Source organism: Castor canadensis, chromosome 8 (assembly GCF_047511655.1).
Source record: "Castor canadensis chromosome 8, mCasCan1.hap1v2, whole genome shotgun sequence".
Taxonomy (NCBI): Eukaryota; Metazoa; Chordata; class Mammalia; order Rodentia; family Castoridae; genus Castor; species Castor canadensis.
Genome location: NC_133393.1, coordinates 57,850,149 through 57,873,710, shown reverse-complemented (window position 1 = coordinate 57,873,710; position 23,562 = coordinate 57,850,149). Strand labels below are relative to the sequence as shown.

At 40.7% G+C, this 23,562-nt stretch overlaps 1 protein-coding gene across 3 annotated transcripts in view; it reads right to left on the bottom strand.

The window, feature by feature from the left end:
- Positions 1–6,024, bottom strand: part of Tmtc1 (transmembrane O-mannosyltransferase targeting cadherins 1) — a 253,495-nt gene extending 247,471 nt beyond the window's left edge. Inside the window, exon 1 of one of the 3 annotated variants that reach the window (XM_074083024.1) lies at positions 5,597–6,024. In XM_074083024.1, the coding sequence (XP_073939125.1) occupies positions 5,597–5,904 (308 nt within the window). In that variant the 5' untranslated portion in view covers positions 5,905–6,024. The remainder of the gene's footprint in view (positions 1–5,596) is intronic. The other 2 variants (XM_020179962.2, XM_020179959.2) reach the window with 2 other exon arrangements.
- Positions 6,025–23,562: the final 17,538 nt, after the last annotated feature.

The window sequence follows — 23,562 nt, the reverse complement described above, 5'->3', positions numbered from 1 at the left end:
AACTACATACTCAAAATCCGGAAAAATGTGAATGTAGCTCCCAAGGAGGACAGAAAAGGCATTTGTTGGTAGACTGCTTCAGAAGGTGATTTCAAGACTTTATTCAGGGGCTCACTTATAAAAAACCCCCATGATCCAAAAATATATTCCTCTCGTTCTTTATCCCTCCTACACTACAGATTGTAGTCTAAACTAATCTTACATCTACAGCATATCCTACCAGTGATAATCACAATCTCCATTTCTGGGGGTTTCTAAGATAATTTTAATTTGGTATAAGGTTTTTAAAGGCTTTTTTTGTTTTCATTTTTCTCTATGAAGTCATTATTGCCTTCAGTCCTATTTTTCCTTGGTATTTCCACCACACAACATGATAGAAAACCTCAACAAGCATCCTCAATTAAATCTACTTGTCTCTATGATAAAAAGAAAACAAATTTATGACCCTGGGAACAAAAGTAATGAATGAAATCCTACAGAGATCAAATCACAAGAAAGACATCTAAAGGAAACATTTCACCATTTCTTCAGGTTTGGGACATGGAGGCTAGTCCCCCTATTTTCATGGTTGGCATAGTGCTTGTGACTAAAACAATCTTTGCAAAAGAAAAAACCTCTCAAGATCAATACTGCAAATTCTTAACAGGTGCACATATTGAGACATTCTATTTTTCAGCTCTGACATTATAAACCACCTACCTCACTCTTATGGCTTATATTACCATCAGAAGCATTCAGCAAATTAAAACTTTAAAGTAAACTAGGATCTGATAGGCTCAACATGGAAAGAGAACCATGAGTTTAAGGTCCTTTCATTTGCCTGAGCTTCCCCTTCTTTGATACTGAAAAACATTTGTTTGTCTTGTAAATCAGACTTCCACTCATTCACCAAATGGACTGGCACTATTAACAATTCTGTTAGCAGCTACTTCCCAAGAGGAAAGAAAAAAAGGAAGATAAAATTAAAATCTAAGTAACTTTTAAATTAGCCAACGTCATTTTTCAGGAGGAATTCTGGGAGTCATGGTTTGATTCTGTGTCAGTTCAGTATCTACAGAGTAGCTTGCTGCATTCTTCTTGGTTTCAGAGCAACAAACAAGTCATGGCCAGTGAGGATAAAGAAGTGAACTCAAAAAATGGAAACTGCTACAGATTAAGTTTTCACACATGTTTTGATTCTGCTCTACTCTGGTCTAAAAATATTCCTGGCATGCCCTTCGACATGATCTTATGAAAAGACCAAATAAGAAATTTATCAGCAATAGAAATTCTTCAGAATGCTATATTTACTTCAAGGAACAAAACAAGATGACCATTTGTACACTTAGGGTTTGACCAGAAAAGCAGAAGCACCAGGAGCAATTCAGGGGCAGAGATTACTTAGAAGGATTTCACCATTCTCAATGGTGAGAGTTAAACCACCTATTAAGCATGATGCTTCTGGGTGTGTAACAGAAGATGAAGCCAGCAGGCAGCCACTCTGGAATGCTGAAAGCAGGGAAATAAAGGACACACTGGAACCCACCAGTACACTAGAATAAACGTCTGTTTCTCACTTCCTGCCAGGCCCAATCACAGTGATGTGAGTAGCTTGCAAAAGGCTGGCTCTCTCCCCTTGCCATGCTGTATACACACATGCACCAGGATTGCCAGCAGCCCAAGGAGGAGTTCAGGAGAGCCCTGGAGGAGCTACAGCCTTGGCTACTGCTACCAAAAGGCAAGCACTTCAGTGGCAGTCAGCATGAGGTCCTGCCGCATCAGAACTACACCATGACCAGTTCACTTCCACCTCACAGGAATGTCTCCTTGTGGCCAGCTCTAACACAGAGCCATTCTAGAAAGAGAATTCATAGTTCCAATTTAGCTAGTGGTAAATTGCCTTCACCTTCCTCTGTCCCGTACCCCAAAACAGGTCAACATAGATGCTCTCTAATAACCTCATTTTTATATGAGAAAATGTGATTAGTATCTTTACTACATAAGCAAGCACCTTTATTATTTGCATATGCAAAAGCATTATGCATATATTGACTATGTTTAAGGGAATTTCTAACTCTCAGTATATGTGACAAACAGTCAATGAATCAAAGGTAACAGATTTTAATAAAAAATAGGTTTGAGTTTTCCACTGGGAAAGACAAAAATGTAAGTTAATAGAGTGGGAGAAAATACTTGCCAAACACATACTTGACAAAAGATATGTACTGAAGACATATAAAGAACTTCAACAAAAACTTCAAAATTCAACATTAAAAAAAATCCACTTAGACAATGGACAAAATACACAAAGGCACATTTTACCAAAGAACATATACAGAGGGCAAATTACCACACTAAAAGGTGTTTAACTTCATCAGTCATTGGAGAAATAAAAACTAACTGTAGTGAGATACCTCTACACACCTGTCAGAATGGCTACCATTTTTAAAAAATTTAAAATGCTGACAAAGAAGCAGAAAAACTGGCTTACTCATACAATGCTGGTAGGAATTTCTGAAAAAAAGTCTGTCAATTTCATAAAAACACTAAACGTGAAACTAGAATATGATCCAGCATTTTCCCCAGAGAAACAAAAATTTATGTTTGAATAAAATCTATAAGTGAATATTTATAGCAGCTTTATTTGTAATAGCCCAAATCTGGAAACAACTCAGATGTCCTCAACAGGTAGTATATCTATACAATGGAATACTACTCAGCAATAAAAAGAAAACTATTCATACATGGAACAGTCTGAATAACACCAAAGATATGCTGAATCACAAAAAGCCAATCTCAATAAATTTCATACTGTATGATGACAAAATTATAGAGCTGGAGAACTACTAGTTGTTATGTGATAAGGTGGGGGTTTTACGGATTAGGTGGTTGTTATAGTTTAGGTGTTCACTGCTGTGATAAGGAAGCATGAGGAATCTTCATGATGTAATTATTCCTGTATATCTTTTTGGGTTTTTTTTGGTGGTACTGGGGTTTGAACTCAGGGCCTCACACTTGCTAGGCACATGCTCTACCACTTGAGCCACTCCACTAGCCCATTTTTGTGTTGGGTATTTTCCAGATACGGTCTCAAGACTATTTGCCCAGACTGACCTCAAACCTCTGTTCTCCTGATCGCTTCCTCAGGAGTAAGTAGGATTACAGGTGCATGCCACCAGCACCTGGCTGTTCTGAATATCTTGACTATAGTGAAAGTCTCAGAAGTTGACACATATGATAAAACTGCACAGAATTACATACACACTTACCAAAATAAATAAATGAAAAGAGACATGGAGAGGCAGTGAAATCTGAATAAAAACTGTAGATTGTACCAATGTCAACTTCCTGGTTGAGATATTACTGAATACTTAAACAAGATGTTACCACTGAGACAAAAGGGATATGTGACATGTAGGATGTCTGTACTATTACTTACAACTGCACAGGAATGTACAATTATCTCAAGACAAAATAGGTGTTTTAAATGAGTTTGAAGTCTCAAGATTTTTGCTCTAGGTAAAGTAACCAGGAATGATGGTACGTATGGAGTACTTTCTGTCCTTGCTTGCAGCATTCTCTAAGAGTTGTGCAGTTCCTCCAGTTTTCTGTGACTACACCAGAAGACATACTTCCTCCTCAGGTGACTATGTAGAGAAAGCTGCCAAATCTTGTTTAAGTCCATGCATGTGAACACAGAAAGACTGTAACAGAGAGATTCTTTCTGAAGAGGTGCCCCCTACTTCCACGCAATGCTGAGTAGCTTTCTGGATTTGCAGTTCAATTTTCCCCAAAACAAAAAGTATTATCTCTCATTGCAAGTAACATAATACACAAAGAGCAGCACTGTAGCCAACATACTGCTCTTTATCATCAGTGATCATTGCAAATTCAGTTTCTTCACTCCCTCTCCTCCTTTACCCTAATTCCGCCAAATCCCTTCTGATTTTTCCCCTTCTCCTCCTTCCTTCCCTCCATTCCTCTCTCCTCTGTCCTTGCCATCTCCATTATGAATTTTATAAAAATTTAGAAAGTCAATTCCTGAAAACATTCTTCCTCATCCTCCAGCAAGTAGTCACAGACATATAATCCTGACCTTTTTTAATGGAAATTGTTCACACCAGGGACCAGGACTGTCTGATGGCAGTCCCAGTTCAGCATACCTGTGCTATGAGCTTCCACTCCTTAAAAATTAATCAACAATCCTGGAGTAATAAGTGAAAATTACAAGCACGGTGGTGTATGGCTGTAACGTCAGGTCTGAGAGGCTAAGGCAGGAAGATCCCAAGTTTGAGGCCAGCCTGGGCAACATAGCAAGACCCTGTCTCAAAAATAAATAAATAAAAATTGAAGAGATTTTAAGAACATTTGGAAACTTAGCAGTATTGAGCAACTCAATACTAAGGTTATCTTTCAGCTGGAAATCAGTACAACTTTCCAGTACAGCAAATGTTTATAAAACATTCTCTTCAGTGTCAAATGTGTCATTTTCTCACCTTCTTTTAAACATTCAACTTTCAGAGGAAGAATGAAATCAAAAGCCCGTGAAGGTTTGCCAATTGCCATGATTTTCTTCTTTAAGTCATCAAAGCAACGTAGGCCTGCTGGCCACGGCTGGCTTTCTAAACTGCCACCCAGTCTTAAATGACCATGAACATAAGCCTGGACTCCGTCACACGGCGGTTTCCAGGCTTAACACGCAGATAACACAGAGCCAATATTATTTCAACAGTTCTGCCGGACGCATTAAAATAAGCTTCCGCGCTGAGCCACATGTGAGAGGTGGCGTGGAGCTAGTGATGCATGCGACAGCACCCCTTTCAATCTCTCTTCCACGGACACTAGCCCTCTTTCTCAATTCAAGAAAAGCCTCCCCCCTCCTAAACCTGGCATGCTCTCGCTTCCATTCCCACTTATTTACACCAAAAACGCTGAATCATGACTCTGGGGTTTTGTTGGTTTTTTTGTTTTGTTTTTTTTAACTATTTCAGCAGGGACCCTAAGATCCCGAGGGATCCCCACGCTTCTGCTTTCCCTAGCTTTGCACCTCAAGTCTAGCTCTGGAGCCGTTTGGCAGAGTGGAGCAGCCCCAGGGGGTAGCAGCCCAGGGCGCAAGACCGGGTGGGGTAGGGTGAGCAAGAGGGAATGGGTGGCACCTCCTGCTCCTTCCACCAAACCCAGGGAGCCCAGACAGCGGCGGCCCTTGAGGCTGATGCTCTTCTCGTCTGCAAAGCAGCCCAAATGCCTCGGAGAAGCTGCCAACTTGGAAGCATCGCCGCCACCGCCACCCTTCGGAGCCCCTAACCCAGCGGTGGTCGCACCTGGCTACCATCCCGCAGGGATCGGGGTGCGAGAGCCGCTCCATCAGAGAGCAAAGTCCCCAGGAGCGCACACTTGGGAAACTCGATCCCAACTCCGCAGCCCGCGCCACCCGAACCCGCCCAGGAGCCCGGAGACGCGCGAGGAGGACCCAGGCGCGCAGCGGCGTGGGGAAGGGAGGCGAGGAGGTGACGGCAGCGAAGAACAAACGACCCCTAGCCAGTCCCATAACTTCTCCCGGCCCGGAGCAGGGACGCTGTGGGGAAGCGGCCGCAGCGAGCGCGAGGCGGGGACTCACTTGAAGGTGAGGACGCACAGCGGCCGGTAGGACTTGTGGCTGGTGTTCTCAGCCATGCCCTTGCCCCAGAAGTCGTTGGCGAAGATGTCCCAGCGGAGCGGGGCGCCGGGCCGCACGTCGGGGTTGTTCACGATGGCCCACACGTCGTCGTGCACGAACTCGCCCTGCAGGGAGCGGCTGTAGCACAGGCAGCTCGCCCCGGCCAGCAGCGCCGCAGCCCCGGCGGGCGCGAGTCCGCAGCCCGGTCGCCGGGAGGACGCGCGGTCCCCGCCGCTGCCGCTGCCTCGGGCACAGGCGGTCACCACCATCGCGCCGCCACCGCCGCAGCTGCTCTGGCCTCTCTCGGGCGTCTGGCATCGTCCCCGGCCGGGGATCGGGCGGCGCGCCGCGGCTGCCTGGACGTAGGCTCGGGCATGGCGCGGTGGCCGCTGCACCCGCCGCGGGCTCCCCGCGCTCCGCCGCCGCCTGCGCTGCCGACTTGGCCCAGCTGCAAATAAACAGCAGTCCCCCGCCTCCCCGGGCCATCGCCACCTCCTCCGCCCCACTGCGCATGCCCACTCGCCCGCGCCTCCCCCCACCCCATCCCGGACTAGGGCCGGGCCCCCACACCTGGCACCCTCCACGCGTCCGCGCCCCACCGCTCAGCCTGCGGCGCCAGTGGTTTCGGAGGCTGAGAACGTGTGCAGGTGGGGCGGGGGTCGCGGCGGGTCCCCAGGGAGGCGAAGGCCACCCAGGGGTCCCGCCGGTGTTCCCAGTTATGCCCAGCCTCCCCCAACCCACACACACTCCAGTCCATCGTCTTCGAATTGGGGAGTGGGGGGCGCGGCCGGGACCCAGGCGGGCCCACTGAGTCCCCAGCCGCCCTCGGTTGCATACAAGTAGCTGTCGCCCCCGGACAGAGGCTCGGCAGGGAAACGCTGTCCCGCGCCCTGCCACCTCCCGCGCCGCGTCCCGCAGCTGCCCACGCCAAGAGGGGCGCTCGCTGTCCCTCAGCCGGATGCGGAGGCACGGCTGCCTGTCTTCACCGGGTTTCTCTGATCGTATTTATTAAAAGTCCCCGGGTTGATTGTTGACTAGGGTCTGGGCACTGACTTGGCTTCAGAAACATTTATCTTCCTTTTATTTTTTATTTTACTCGTAAGACAACTGGGGAGGTGCCGAGCAAATTACTTTTCTTCCTATGTAACTGGATCGCTTGGATCTGACTGTTATTTCCTGGGCATGTTTGAACTGCTCCTACTCAGTCGATACAATTTTTTAAGTAAAATAATAAAGATAATAATAACAACTGTGTTAAAACCTTTGTCATTGGCTCCTAAACTTCCTGTTTTTCTAAAAGATTGTTTTCTTGCTTTGAAATACTAATTAAAATACGTGAACAAGTTAGATATTCTAGAGTTGATGATTACTGGAATTTCTCCAGCATTGAAAAATGTGTTCTTTCTTTCAGGCCCCTTGTAAATTTCCATTGCTTTGTTATTGAAGTTACCTGGGATTTGGCACAACCACACAGGAAAAACCTAACATAGAAAGTCGCGATTTTATTGCTAATCCTTCCAAAACCCTGAAAAAACTCATTGACTCCTCCGCCTCCCCACCCCAAAAAAAGTAAAATAACAGTATAAAGCAGAAGTTGTTCTAATGTCTGAGCACTTGTGTAAATCTTTACTACACCTGTGTTTTTGTTTTTTGTTTTTTAATTTGAAGACATAGCTAATAAATTAAGAGCAAGCATATTCCAAGGCAGGATACATTTCACTCTTTTGTTTATTGGTTTATTTGGCTTGGTTTTGGTGACCTGAAATCAGTGACTGAGAAATGAAACCTGAAGTCCTGAACAGCAGTGTTTTCATTCTTTGATCAAAACCTGCTGACCCTGTTCTCTTTAATAGCCAGACCCGCCCCCCTCAATACTCCCTAGTCTCCTATTTCCCCACCAGCACATTGTAGCCTTTGCTCTTGACTTAATAAAAATATATTAAGGGTGGACTCTGTGCTACAAAGTGCCAAGTAGGGTTGCATGGCCGAAAGTTGCTCAAAATTGGTGTGTATGTGTTTAATACCATAAAAGTAGAGCTTTCTTAAGTTCCTAGCTGAATAGAATAGCAAAATAGTCTTTGCAGAAATGGTAGTTAAGTGTAACATACTATCATTGACAGGCCAATGTATCAATCTTACCTGTAGTTCATAGTGGCTTTCTACATACAAAATCTTAACTCAATAGAGAAACTCTAATAATAAATTTGTATATATGGCACACTTTTTCTTCTTTCGCAAATCATCCTGAAGTTACCTTTGTAGGAGGCACAGCCCTGACCACCCCCTTTCTTGAGTTGTTTTCTTTTTTAGTTGAAAGTAGCATTGGAGCTGTTGGTGACAATGGAAACTGGTGGGCTGAGAGCTGAGATTCAGAAGAGAGAGCAGAAATGAGAAGACAGCACACAGTCCTGTTGTGCTTTCCTCCACTCTATGTAATTCAGATAACGAATTTGGGAGTAACTCAAAATAAAGGTCCCTGATTTATGATAGTTCAACTTACAATTTTTCAACTTGACAATGGTGTGAAAGCAACACACATTGAGAAGAAATACTTTGAACTTTGAATTTTGATACTCCCAAAGTTACACCATCATGGGTTGCAACTGATACTCTACAGTATACTCGGTGCCCAGCTATGATGTTCAGTGGGTTAGGTGCATTAAATGTGGTTCAACTTACGATATCTTCAATTAAAAATTTATTTGATTAGGATACAAGTGCATTATAAGCCAAGGAGCTATGTAATGAGATACTTCAAACCTTCTCAAGGACAATCAGTAAGTAAATACTTTTTAAAAACTACATCCTAGCATTTCCTGGTTTGACACTGCTGTGTTACAGTAAATTGTGAGCATACCGATGTCAAAGAGAGGTTTATACTGTGCCAGCCCATGAAACTATCTGCTTTTCCCCTATGGTCTAAAACATTTGTCTTGGCTAATAAAGGGGCTCAAAAGGAAATTAGATTTAAGTCTTGTTACTTAGTCCCTGATTATTTTTAAAGAATCAGTAATTAGAGGACTACTACCTTCTAAGACACCTTTTGTCCACTCAGAGTAATTTAAAACATAAATTATTACAGAAGTACCTCTCTGAGGCTCATACACATTAAGTCACTTATGCAAATTAAATGGACCATAGTCCTGAAAGACACTGGGACACAACTAAAATAAATCAAGGACAAGTAGGTATTTTAATAAAATAATTTCAGATAACTGCTGCAGACAAAGATTCTTTGGTTGGCCAAACTTTCATCAGGCTTCTTTAGCTTGTCAGACATTAGAGAAGGTACACTTTCTTGCAAAATCCAGTTTTAGCAAAGGCCCCTGACAAATCAGTTTGACAAGAGCCCTCTACCCTCCTTATCTGATTACCCTCAATACCTAGTAGGGTTTCTCATCCTCTACCATTCCCCAAGTAATATGTGATCACCCTGGCCTAGCTTCAGCAAGTATCCTATTAGGTCAGTTTACCAGAATCCTCCTTATCCCTGCTGTTTTCTTTCAGTGCTATTGTTATTCTTTTAACTTGTCCCCCACCCTGCTCCTTGGCTATCAATTCCCATTTGCCCTCTTTGAATTCTGAGTTGAGCCCATTCTCTCTTCCCTTCTGCTATACCCCATTGCTATGGCCCTACACCCACCATGATGGCTCTAATAAAGTCTGCTTCACTGTATTTCAACAGCATCATTAATAATTCTTTCTGTAACACTCTATGGTGCTTTTTAGCCTAATAATATGTCCTGTTCAGGTATAACTGATATAAATGATCAAATCCATAATACAAAGGTAGAAATTCAGCAAAACTATTCATAACATAATTTACATTAAAAATAATAGCATTGCCTAGTAATTTAAATATTACTGTTCTTTAAAAATACAGAAGAGTAGAAATAAGAATGAGAAAATTCACATTATCCCACCACTCCATGAGCCTATATTACAACAGGCAACTTGCACTCTAAGAAGCTCAGCCAAAGGTACACACCTATAATCCCAGCTATTTGGGAGGTTGAGGTAGTAGGATTATTGTCTGAGGTCAGTCTGGGCAAAATTACAAGACCTTATCTGAAACACAAACTAATGAAAAAAGTTCTGGGTACATGGCTCAAGTGATAGAATACCTGTCTAGCAAGGGAGAGAACCTAAGTTCAAACCCTAGTACCACCAAGAAGCAGAAGAAGAGAAGACACAAAAGACTTCATAAGGAAATGAAAATTCAACCTGATTGTTTTTATACTAGGTTTGATAGAGAGTGGAGAATCATGGAAAAATGTGGTAGAACAAAAAATTTACAAACTAAGAGTAGTGGAGTGGATTCCAAGATGGCAGCTAGAGGGAGGAAGCAGAAAGCAAGCCTCCTATAGTGAAATCTTGGAGAGACACTGGAGACACACTTTGTAGGCATAATCACTGAGAAGAGGCATAACTTTGACCCCTCCACACCTCCAATCGGCGCAGAGAATCTCCACTTCATGTTAAACGGAGAAACAAGGAGGGCCCCTGGGCCACCAGTCGCTGGCGTCCAGACGGCTTGGGAAGATGCGGACCAGGTGAGCTTCGTGGTACTGTGGTACTCCCACAGACAAGCCTGGGCCAGAGCAGCATAGCCCCCTGGACAGACTGACCTCCATCCGGGGAAAAAAGAGAAACTGAGTAATAAGCAATAAGAGCAATAAAGACATGCAGGAAAGAGCGTAGGGCGCACTGAGCGCCAAAGATTGGGGGAAGGGAATCCTTCCCAGGACTGTAAATAAACAAGCTGGGCGGGCCAGAGAGGCAATGGCGGGAGTGGGGGCGGGGCACGTGCCCAGCAACCAGGAGTGGGAAAGCTGGTGAGAGTGGCAGAGGGAGGAAAACTCCACAGGAGAGGAGGGAAGACCCACTTCCCATGTGAACTGTAAACAAACATGGTGGCTGGCAGGAGCAGCAGCACCGCCTAGTAATCAGGAGCAGGAAAGTTTGTGAAAGTGGCGGTGGGAGGAAAACTTCACAGGAGAGGAGGGAAGACCCACCTCCCACATGAACTGTAAATAAACACGCAGGCCTGACAACGCGGATGCAGTATCCCCTTGGAAAGGGGAAAGCCTGTAGCAGAGACTTCCACACAGGAGAACTCTGAACAAACAAAGCCTGCGGGGCCAGGTGAGTGCTAAGCTCACCCCTGAGATCTGCATAAACAATGCCTCCAGCAACAGCAGGCTGACAGCAGTGGGCAGGCGAGCCACAGCTGCAGATACCATTCTCAGAACTGTCTCCAGACACTTTTTTTTCTTTTTCTCCCTACCCTTGATGAGAGAACAACCGAAGTACACCTGGAAGCTGAAAAACTTACTGAAACTGTATTGCATTTGAACTTGGGACACTTGGTGGGTTTTGTGTGTGTGTAGTTTTGTTCTACTTTATGCTTCCCCTTTGATGAGACAACTACAGAACAACATCTGAGGCACCATCTCCAGGATTGGAGACTGAGACAGACACCAAAATTATTAAGACTGAAACTTCATTGCATTTGAACTTGGAGGTTTTTTGGTTTTTTGGTTTTTTAGTTTTTTTTTTTAATTTTCTATTTTCCATTTTATTTTAATTCATTTTTATATATAGATATTTCTTTCATTTACTTATTTTTTATTTTTATCCTTACCTTTATTTTTTTTTTTGATTTTCAATCCTCTCTGTCTCTCTAATTTCTGTTCAGCTTACTGTCAATTAGTACACTAACACTCCCTGTTTATACTTTGAAACTTTCTTGTCTGAAACCTTGCTCTGTTTTCTCCTTCTTGTCTGTGTATTTCTTTTCCCCTTTTCTTTAACTTCTTGCTTTCCATCTCAGCTCACCCTTCCATTCTAAATTTCCATTTTCTAGCTTATTATTACAGGCTAGAAAATACTTAATTGCACACAGTACAGGGACAGTAACAACACCAAAGACAATGACAGGAAGACAGAAAAAACAGGGAAACCAGTTTTCCCCACAGCAAAAAATTAGTACAGGAACCAGAGGGGAATGAAGAAAACAGAAACTCAGATCCAGACTGCAACAAAATGAAGATAAACTATGCCAAAGGACCCAATGAAGCCCACAGAATAATTTAAAAGAAGACATACTACAAGTACTCAATGAGAATTTTATAGAGATGATACTGGATAGGGTCAACCAAAATGTACAGGAGACACTCAAGAAATTCCAAGACAACAAAAATAGAGAATTTGAAAAAGCAAAAGAAGAAATAAAGGAAACCACACAAGCAGTGTATAAACACCAAAGTGAAAGAGAGAACACGATGAATAAATGGATAAATGAACTCAGGACAAAAATAGACAACATTAAAGAGGAAACCAGCCAGGATATGGAAAACCTCAGAAAAAAGAACGAAACAGAACTGCAAAACAAAACTGATGGCCAATCCAGCAGAATAGAATAAACAGAAGACAGAATCTCAGAACTTGAAGATGAAATGGTAATTAAAGGAAAAACCAAAGAACTATTAATTAAACAACTCAAAACATGTGAAAAGAAAATGCAAGAACTCACTGACTCCATCAAAAGACCAAACTTGAGAATCATGGGCATCGAAGAAGGAGAAGAGGTACAAGCGAAGGGAATGCGTAATCTATTCAACAAAATAATAACAGAAAATTTCCCAAATCTAGAGAAAGATATTCCCATACAGATGCAAGAGGTATCCAGGACACCAAACAGACCAGATCAAAATAGAACTACTCCATGACATATCATCATTAAAACAAGTTCAGAAACTAAGGAAAGAATATTGAAGGTTGTAAGAGAGAAAAAACAAGTAACATACAAAGGTAAACCCATCAAAATCACAGCAGACTTCTCAACAGAAACATTAAAAGCAAGAAGAGCATGGGGTGAGATCTTCCAGGCGCTGAATGAAAATAACTTCAACCCCAGGATACTCTACCCAGCAAAACTATCATTCAAAGTAGATGGAGCAATAAAAGTCTTCCATGATAAGCAGAAACTAAAACAATATGTGACCACAAAACCACCACTACAAAAGATTCTGCAAGGGATTCTGCACACAGAAAGTGAAACCCAACTTAACCATGAAAAAACAGGCAGCACCAAATCACAGGAAAAGAAAAAGCAAGACAATAGAGAGTAACCTCAACTTAGGTACACACAATCAAACCTTCAAACAACTAAAACAACTAAATGACAGGAATCAACACATACCTATCAGTACTAATGCTTAATGTTAACGGACTTAATTCACCCATCAAATGGCACCACTTGACGAAATGGATTAAAAACGAAGATCCAACAATTTGTTGCTTACAGGAGACCCATCTCACCGACAGAAATAAGCATAGGCTTAGGATGAAAGGCTGGAAGATTAACTAAGCCAATGGCCCCCGAAAACAGGCAGGAGTAGCAATACTTATCTCTGACAAAGTAGACTTCAAAGCCACATTGATCAAATGAGATAAAGAAGGACATTCCATACTAATAAAAGGGGAAATAGACCAAAAGGAAATAATAATCATCAATCTGTATGCACCCAATGTCAATGCACCCAATTTCATCAACATACCCAGAAAGACCTAAAAGCATATATAAACGCCAACACAGTGGTTGTGGGAGACTTTAACACCCCATTATCATCAACAGGTAAGTCATCCAAACAAAAAATCAATAAAGAAATCCAAGATCTAAAATATGCAATAGATCAAATGGACCTAGTAGATGTCTACAGAACATTTCATCCAACCTCTACACAATATACATTCTTCTCAGCAGCCCATGAAACCTTCTCCAAAATAGATCATATCCTAGGGCACAAAGCAAGTCTCAGCAAATATAAGTAAATAGAAATTATACCGTGCATACTATCTGATCACAATGCAGTAAAAGTAGAACTCAACAACAAAAGTAAAGACAAAAAACATGCAAACAGCTGGAAACTAAATAACTCATTACTAAATGAAGAATGGATCATCGATGAAATAAAATAGGAAATTAAAAAGTTCCTGGAAGTCAATGAAAATGAAAACACAACCTACCGGAACATATGGGACACAGCTAAGGCAGTCCTGAGAGGAAAGTTTATAGCCATGAGTGCATATATTAAAAAGACTGAAAGATTCCAAAACAATGACCTAATGATACAGCTCAAACTCCTAGAAAAACAAGAACAAGCAAATCCCAAAACATATAGAAGGAGAGAAATAATAAAAATAAGAGCTGAAATCAACGAAATAGAAACCAAAAAAACCATATAAAGATTTAATGAAACAAAAAACTGGTTCTTTGAAGAAATAAACAACATTGATAGACCCCTGGCAAACCTGACTAAAATGAGAGAGAAAAAACCCAAATTAGTAAAATCAGGAATGCAAAAGGGGAGATAACAACAAACACCATGGAAGTCCAGGAAATCATCAGAGAATACTTTAAGAACCTATATTCAAATAAATTTGAAAATCTTAAAGACATGGACAGATTTCTAGATACTTATGATCATCCAACACTGAACCAAGAGGACATTAGTCACCAAAATAAATCTATAACACAAAGTGAAATTGAAGCAGCAATCAAGAGTTTCCCCAAAAAGAAAAGTCCAGGACCTGAAGGATTCTCTGCTAAATTCTATAAGACCTTTAAAGAAGAAGTGATACCAACCCTCCTTAAATTGTTCCACGAAATAGACAGGGAAGGAAAACTGCCTAACACATTTTATTAAGCCAGTATTACACTTATCCCAAAACCAGGCAAAGACACCTCCAAAAAGGAGAACTATAGGCCAATCTCCTTAATAAACATTGATGCAAAAATCCTCAATAAAATAATGGCAAACTGAATTCAACAACACATCAAAAAGATTATTCACCACGACCAAGTAGTTCATCCCAGGAATGCAGGGGTGGTTCAACATACGAAAATCAATAAACGTAATAAACCACATTAACAGAAGCAAAGACAAAAACCACTTGATCATCTCAATAGATGCAGAAAAAGCCTTTGATAAGATCCAACACCATTTCATGATAAAAGCTCTAAGAAAACTAGGAATAGAAGGAAAGTACCTCAACATTATAAAAGCTATATATGACAAACCTACAGCCAGCATTATACTTAACGGAGAAAAACTGAAACCATTCTCTCTAAAATCAGGAACCAGACAAGGATGCCCACTATCTCCACTCCTATTCAACATAGTACTGGAATTCCTAGCCAGAGCAATTAGGCAAGAAGAAGGAATAAAAGGAATACAAATAGGTAAAGAAACTGTCAAAATATCCCTATTTGCAGACGACATGATCCTATACCTTAAAGACCCAAAAAACTCTACTCAGAAGCTTCTAGACTTCATCAATAGCTATAGCAAGGTAGCAGGATATAAAATCAAAATAGAAAAATCATTAGCATTTCTATACACTAACAATGAGCAAACTGAAAAAGAATGTATGAAAATAATTCCATTTACAATAGCCTCAAAAAAAATCAAATACCTCGGTGTAAACCTAACAAAAGATGTGAAAGACCTCTAGAAGGAAAACTATACACTTCTGAAGAAAGAGATTGAGGAAGACTATAGAAAGTGGAGAGATCTCCCATGCTCAAGGATTGGTAGAATCAACATAGTAAAAATGTTGATACTCCCAAAAGTAATCTACATGTTTAATGCAATTCCCATCAAAATTCCAATGACATTCATTAAAGAGATTGAAAAATCTACTGTTAAATTTATATGGAAACACAAGAGGCCACGAATAGCCAAGGCAATACTCAGTCAAAAGAACAATGCAGGAGGTATCACAATACCTGACTTCAAACTATATTACAAAGCAATAACAATAAAAACAGCATGGTACTGGCACAAAAACAGACATGAAGACTAGTGGAACAGAATAGAGGACCCAGATATGAAGCCACACAACTATAACTAACTTGTCTTAGACAAAGGAGCTAAAAATATATGATGGAGAAACAGCAGCCTCTTCAACAAAAGTGCTGGGAAAACTGGTTAGCAGTCTGCAAAAAACTGAAACTAGATCCATGTATATCACCCTATACCAATATTAACTCAAAATGGATCAAGGATCTTAATATCAGACCACAAACTCTAAAGTTGATACAGGAAAGAGTAGGAAATACTCTGGAGTTAGTAGGTATAGGTAAGAACTTTCTCAACGAAACCCCAGCAACATAGCAACTAAGAGATAGCATAGATAAATGGGACCTCATAGAACTAAAAAGCTTCTGTTCATCAAAAGAAATGGTCTCTAAACTGAAGAGAACACCCACAGAGTGGGAGAAAATATTTGCCAACTATACATCAGACAAAGGACTGATAACCAGAATATATAGGGAACTTAAAAAACTAAATTCTCCCAAAACTAATGAACCAATAAAGAAATGGGCAAGTGAACTAAACAGAACTTTCTCAAAAGAAGAAATTCAAATGGCCAAAAATCACATGAAAAAATGCTCACCATGTCTAGCAATAAAGGAAATGCAAATTAAAACCACACTAAGATTCCACCTCACCCCTGTTAGAATAGCCATCAACAGCAACACCACCAACAACAGGTGTTGGCGAGGATGTGGGGAAAAAGGAACCCTCTTACACTGTTGGTGGGAATGTAAACTAGTACAATCACTCTGGAAAAAAATTTGGAGGCTACTTAAAAAGCTAGACATCGATCTACCATTTGATCCAGCAATACCACTCTTGGGGATATACCCAAAAGACTGTGACACAGGTTACTCCAGAGGCACCTGCACACCCATGTTTATTGCAGCACTATTCACAATAGCCAAGTTATGGAAACAGCCAAGATGCCCCAGTACTGACGAATGGATTAAGAAAATGTGGTATCTGTACACAATGGAATTTTATGCAGCCATGAAGAAGAACGAAATGTTATCATTCGCTGGTAAATGGATGGAATTGGAGAACATCATTCTGAGTGAGGTTAGCCTGGCTCAAAAGACCAAAAATCGTATGTTCTCCCTCATATGTGGACGTTAGATCAAGGGCAAACACAACAAGGGGATTGGACTATGAGCACATGATAAAAGCGAGAGCACACAAGGGAGGTGTGAGGATAGGTAAGACACCTAAAAAATTAGCTAGCATTTGTTGCCCTTAATGCAGAGAAACTAAAGCAGATACCTTAAAAGCAACTGAGGCCAATAGGAAAAGGGGACCAGGAACTAGAGAAAAGGTTAGATCAAAAAAAATTAACCTAGAAGGTAACACCCATGCACAGGAAATCAATGTGAGTCAATTCCCTGTATAGCTATCCTTATCTCAACCAGCAAAAACCCTTGTTCCTTCCTATTATTGCTTATACTCTCTCTGCAACAAAATTAGAAATAATGGCAAAATAGTTTCTGCTGGGTATTGAGGGGGTGGGGGGGAGAGGGAGGGGGTGGAGTGGGTGGTAAGGGAGTGGGTGGGGGCAGGGGGGAGAAATGACCCAAGCCTTGTATGCACATATGAATAATAAAAGAAAAAAACAAAGAAAGAAAAACTAAGAGTAGTAAAAGGGAAAACTTAGCAAGGCCTAATCACTCAGACTTCTTTGGGTGTTCCTCAAATTTTTGGAGATTAGGATGCTCCTCCCTTCAGGTACAGGGCAGGCAGCTCTGATTGCTGTAATTTGGATCCTAAGTGTACCCAAAGTTCTATGTGGTAAAGGCTTATTCCCCAGGTTAGCACCATGAGGAAGTGGCAGAGTCTTTAGGAGGTAGCCCCTTGTGGTTGGTTTTTAGGTCACTGCGCTATGCCCTCCAAGGCAGTAGTGAGACCATGGCCTCTTCCTCTTCTCTTTGGCTTCTTAGCCATGAGGTAAGTAGTTTTGCAACTCTCATGCTCCCACCATGATGTGCTGCCTTGCCACAGGCTCAAAGCAGTGAGACCCATTGATCATGGACTAGAACCTCCAAAACTTTAAGACAAAAGAAAGCTTTTCTCCTTATAGTTGCTTATTTCAGGTGTTTGTTCTCATGACAGAAATCTTACTACTCAGTGGTCGTAAAACCTGCCTAAGGGAAAGTCAGAAGATTCTGGCACCTATCATTTCTTGAATTTCTTCAGCTTAAAGTATTTAATATACCAAGGTACCATATTTTGGGGTAGCATGTCCTGAACCCTATCAATAAAAAAAGACCTACTACAGTTCTCCAAAGAGGCTAGACTCCTTAGTTTTGTGAAGAGCTGCAACATTATAGTCTTAGACATTAAAATTTAGCTTTATTATGCATAACAGAAAAGAACATTCTTTTCATAGGAATTGAATTCTTACATCTATTTTTATTTTACATTTAATTATTTTCATTTCTTATACAGTCTTCACAATTTACATGAAATGTTAAAGGAAGCACTAAAATGTCATTGTATAAATTTACACTTAAATTTAAATTCAGACTTTCACAAAACAGATTTGTATGAAGAGTTAAATTTTTAGAAAAATTATTCCATCAGTTCATGAGCTCACAATGCACTTCATACTTCAAAATAATTTATCAGAACTTTGTCGTAGTCTATGAAATACTCTTAATAGCCCCAGATGGGCAGAAAGATATGTCTCAACAAAATCAAAGAATTTAAGAAATACCCTGATTCATAGCATTTGCTGATTGTCATGGTGTTATATTCTCATTACAGTGAATTTCATGTTCCCCAAGTGACACATCCCTGAACACAGAGGGGGGAAAAGATGCATAGTAGCACATTGTTCTACACTGTTTCCACCAGGCAGAGACAAGATGGAACAAGAGCTCATTAAGTAAAATAATTGTAAAATGATGAATTTTGAGCAGTTATTGTCTTCATTTTTAATCTAATTCACATAACCATTGGTTCACAAAAGCACATTGTTAAATTCTTAGGGATTTTGTAAACCAGTTGTTAAACTCAACCATTATTTAAGAATTACATTATATAAACCAATGATCTCAGTATTGCCTTGGAGGGCACAGCCCAGTGACCTAAAAACCTTCCACAAGGGTCTACTTCCTAAAGGTTCTGCCACTTTCTGATGGTGCTACCCTGGGGAATAAGTCTTTACCACATAGAACACTATGATCCAAACTACAGCAATCAGAGGTGCCTACCCTGTAACTGGAAGGAGAAACATCCTACTCTTCAAAAACTTGAGGGACACCCAAAGAAGTCTGAGTAAATAGGTCTTGCTAAGTTTTCCCATTTACTACTTTTAGTTTGTATGAGTCATTCTTGATATTATATTTTAGAATTTGAGTAATAAATACAGGGGGAGCATCATATTCCTACAGTGAAGAAGTAACCTGTCCAAAGAGAAGTCTGGCCTTTGCCCTTATCTGCTGGGGAATGACCTCTAGGCCCCTAGCATGTCCTACTTCACAGAAGTGTCTCTGTTCCTGGAGGTTTCAGCCACTGGGCAGTCTAACACTATGATGTGCAATTGGGGCTTTGGGCCACACACTGTCAGTTCTGACCTCTAAGGAAACTAGAGACTGAAAGTGGGAAGGGGACCAGAATATGCCACCTCAAAATATGTGACTTCTGCATCAGGATTGTTTTGGGCTGAAGGCAGTTAGTTCTCTGTCCTTCTCTTCCTCTCTAAAGCAGGACAAAAAATTCTATTGATAAAGGCGTTTCCCTCTCACCTGCCAGAAAGAAAGCTACAGGAGACACCCAGTGGTATTCCTGACCCAGGACAGTTATCTGCATGAGAGATATCGCTGAACATCCTTATTAACTAGACATTTCCTCCTCTCCTTCCTGTAACTTAGCCCCTTGCTCCAGAAGCAGATAATCCCTTTTCTTTTTTTTAATTTAAGATAATATAAAAGCCCTAACTTTAACTGCCTCCTTGAGTCACAATTATTTGAGAATTCCCATATATATGTACGTAACTAAATCTGGGTTTTTTTCTCTTGCTAATCTGATTTCTTGTCATTCCAATTTACTAAATTTACCAGCCATCAAACTTATGAGGGCAGAAGGAAAAAATTTTCTGCCTCTACAAGTGTTAGCCTGGCTTTCAGGAATGCTGAAGACCAAAGATCAGCCATGCAGGTAGTATGTGATGGACCCCCACAAAAACTCTATACACCAAAGGCTTGGGAAAGCTTCCCTGGGTAACAGTGATCCCTGCATACTGTCACATAATGCTGTGGGGGAGAGGACCACAGAGACCTGTGTCTGGTTCTTGTGGACCCCGCCATGTGCCTCTTTCCTTACAGGGAAAGACACTGACTTTCATCTGTCCTTGCTCTGGAACATTCCACAACTGTGAATATAATCATTTCCAATGAATTCTGTGAGCATTTCTAGCAATTTACCAAAACACTTGCAATTACTATCAGAAGCGAGGGCAGTCTTATGGTTGGGACTGTGCCCAAACTCTCCTTAATACTGTTTCCCTTCTTTAAGTTTTTTCTATAAAAAAAGTCTCTAATGGACAGCTTCACCCCCAAGAAGAACAGAAGTGATAGATATTCCAAAGCTATACTATTAAACCCTCTTCTTTTGTCCACTTAGGGTCTCCAGGAAAAGTTGCAAAAATAAACAGTCTGCCAAAATTAAATAGAAACCCCCCAAAAAACAAGAGTTATTGCATAAAAACTGCTGGGTACTTAACATCAGGCACTCATGTGTGATTGTAGGTTTGTAGAAGCAGCTCAACACTGAAAGTTGTTTTAGAAAGGAGAGAACAAATAATGAGAAAAATCTAAAAGGCTGGTTGTTCTACATAAAATATTTATTATACTCATCAATATTAAGTGTTTTATGTTCTCTGATATACAGTAACACTTTGTTTTAATGTGTTTAATTTAATGACATACTTCTTCACATTTTATTGAATTATAAAATGATCTTGTTAAGGAATTCACCACCTCACAGATGGTTCTGAGGTCTACTCTGTCATCACCCGTTAGCAAGTTCAACTACAGCATTTGTAGAGCTCAATGTAAAATTAAAATGAAGGACCCCTTGTTCCAAAATGACTGTGTAATTGAGCATGGGCTCACTGCTGAGCGTCCAGTACTATTGCATCTGGTTTTGCCAAAATAAAAGAGTTTATTGAACAACCCACAAGCAAGGAGGTCAGGTACTGTAATCTCAAATCTACCTCCCCAGTGAGTTGGTAATGTGGGGGTTTCAGAAAGGAGAAGCTGTGGGTTGGATGACCCACAACTTTTTTACTGAGCATGGGGACTTGGGGCTTGTGACAGACACCATTGAGTAGGCATAATCTGACTACTTCTGCACAAGTCCATTCTTGAAAAGTCATTCCAAACCATAAGAATCTTTCATGAAGGACCAAGAGGCTTTTCCTGGAAGACAACTTGTTAAGGAATTTATATCCCAGTTTGTTCAGGCCTTACTTGGTTTCAATGGTAGATTTTGAAACCAAGAGTGGAGCCCTTCCAGGAGTTGGGTCTGTCCAAGTGCAGGCTCTTTTGTGACGGCACAAGCTGCACACCCATGAGGACAGGCCTGCTGCTGAGTGACAACCCTACTCACATAGTTCTGAACAGCGAGTTTAAGTGTTCTTGGCAAACAGTGATCTTGGGACAGCCCGAATTAATGGGCTTAGGTTGCAAAGGACCTGATAAAATAACTAACATAAGTCAATGCCACAGCTTGCATCCTATGTTATTAAAGAAGTTGGAGTGCCTATCATACTAGTTTTTCTTTGCCAAGAAATAAAGATTGTGTTTGGAGATAATTTCCCTTGAGAAATCATAATCTCCCATCTTTTCTCACTGTGGTGTTAAGTTTTATTTCTTGTACTATTTTTCCATATGTGAGTTAATCTGAAGAGATGTGAGTGAATTCTTTTAGACTCCACTGTAGCTTACAAAAAAATGAAAAACGTCTTTCAGATTTTTTTTGCCATGTTATTATAAATGAGAGAGCCAGGTTTTTGTGGCGGTGGTTGTTTTTAAATAATTTTAAGTCTGTACACACAGTGTAAGAGCAGGATACTGTGGCCCTTCCAGTTAGAAGACAAGGTGAAAGAAGAGCCTTGCTTCCCAGTCTCCTTCATATACTGTCCTTTCATTTCCCATTTGCTCAGTGATTTCATGCATTCCCTGTAATGTTGTTTGAGGGATTGGAGAGTGTGTTAGCCAAATGACAAACCTTTTCCTAGGAATGTGCCTTGTACCTAAGAATCAGCACTGCAATGCTGTCCTTGCTGACACATTTGTATTCAGGGAAGCAGCTAAATGTTCATTTTTTTCTCTTTATACTTTGCCCCAAATTCAAATAACAGCTACAGAGAGGTGGTACCCAAAGTGACAGAGATAGCAAACCCACAGAGCATGCCATAAGCCCTCTTGCTCTCTGTACCCATAAAAAACTGGACTTACCAATTGTGATAGCAACCTGAGCACCCCTCTCCACACTGCTCTCCAGATAGTCAATCTCTGGACACAGGTTAGCCTGTGAGTTGAAACACCTTTACCATCCCTGAGCTGGTAGAATATGGCTGTGAGGGGGTCTGGGTACCAAAATATAAGCATGCACCTTTTACTTTAGTACTTTACAAAGTGTTTTCACAGCTATCCATCTAGTATCTGTCTATTAACCATTTTTCATTTTTTAAGTTTTAGATGTTATCACTTTCATTTGAATCAATTCTGATAAAATTTTAAGCAAGACTAAGAAGATTATATCTTTTGTACTTTGGGGTATTTTTAAAGAAAGTTTCCATAGAATTTTTACTGTTCTGCAAATACGGTATTGGATAACTGAAAATTACTATACGAGGATTAAACTAAACTTATTTCTATGAATAAATGCCGAGAAAGTGTGAAAAATACTATCCAGTATCATTTTCACAGAAATTTAGGAACAAATAAGTGCCCCTATAGCTCACATAGTTTTAGCTATAACCTCTCATCACTAAATCTAATCCTGAATTTTTTGTCTGCTCCCAAATCAAAAATTAGTTATTTATGGCTAAAGGAGAATTCTATTTAATCTCTCTTCTCTGTGTAGTATCAGAATTTTGAACCTCCAACTACTCACACCTGTTTCTATGCTAATTGCTTTCTTTTGCTGCAAATGGTTTCTGGGCAAGATATACATTGAGAACAGAGCATTTCACTGCCAGATCACCTCAAGACTGTGTTCCAGTTTTCTAAAGTGTAAAATAAACTCAAAGGGCATTCTTGAGGATGAGATAAGTTGAAAGCTTTGAAGAATGCCTGGCACACAGCACCGCATGCTCAGTAAAAGTAAGCTCTGATGAAAGATTGGGATAGTGATGGTGATCGTGTTTCACCAAGTCTTTTCTCTCAGTCCTTTTCTTGCCTTTCTTGCTACTTTTCCTCGATTACGGTAGAAGGAAAAACCTACCTGTACCTACTTCGCAACTTCTAATCATTTACATAAGTGCTTATTTTGAATGAGAATGTGGTACTCCTGCTCACCTGCATTTACTCTGCACAGCTGTAATTCCAGTGCACTCGCCACTGCCCCTTCGCAGTTGTGGGACTGAGATTACAAACCTGCCCCTCACCTGTGCCAGAGAAATGTCCATTGCCAGTGAGTCACTGGGCTTCTCTGTTGTGTCCAATTTGCCAGAATCAAATGGTTTCTTGAAAAAAAAAAGGCTAATAATTTTTCTTTTCAAAATGTTAACCTTTATATCACATGGCTTAAATTTCAAATGATTGCTTCAAAGGAAGTTTTCATATTTCCCCATGGTTAAAAGGAACCATATACTACACTAAATTTACTAGCTTACTTGGTGATTTTATCATAATGTTTATTCCTTTCCCTCAATCTGCTCAAATAGTTTTCAAAAATGTCCTTGTGAAGCTGAGGGTATAGTGAAAATGGACCAGCAAAAAATTAGAAAGGTGTTATAAAAAAGACATTTTTTCCAAAAGTAGGATTTTCAAGAAAATCTTGGGGCTAGTTTTCTTTAAAATTGCAAGTGTGGAGCTG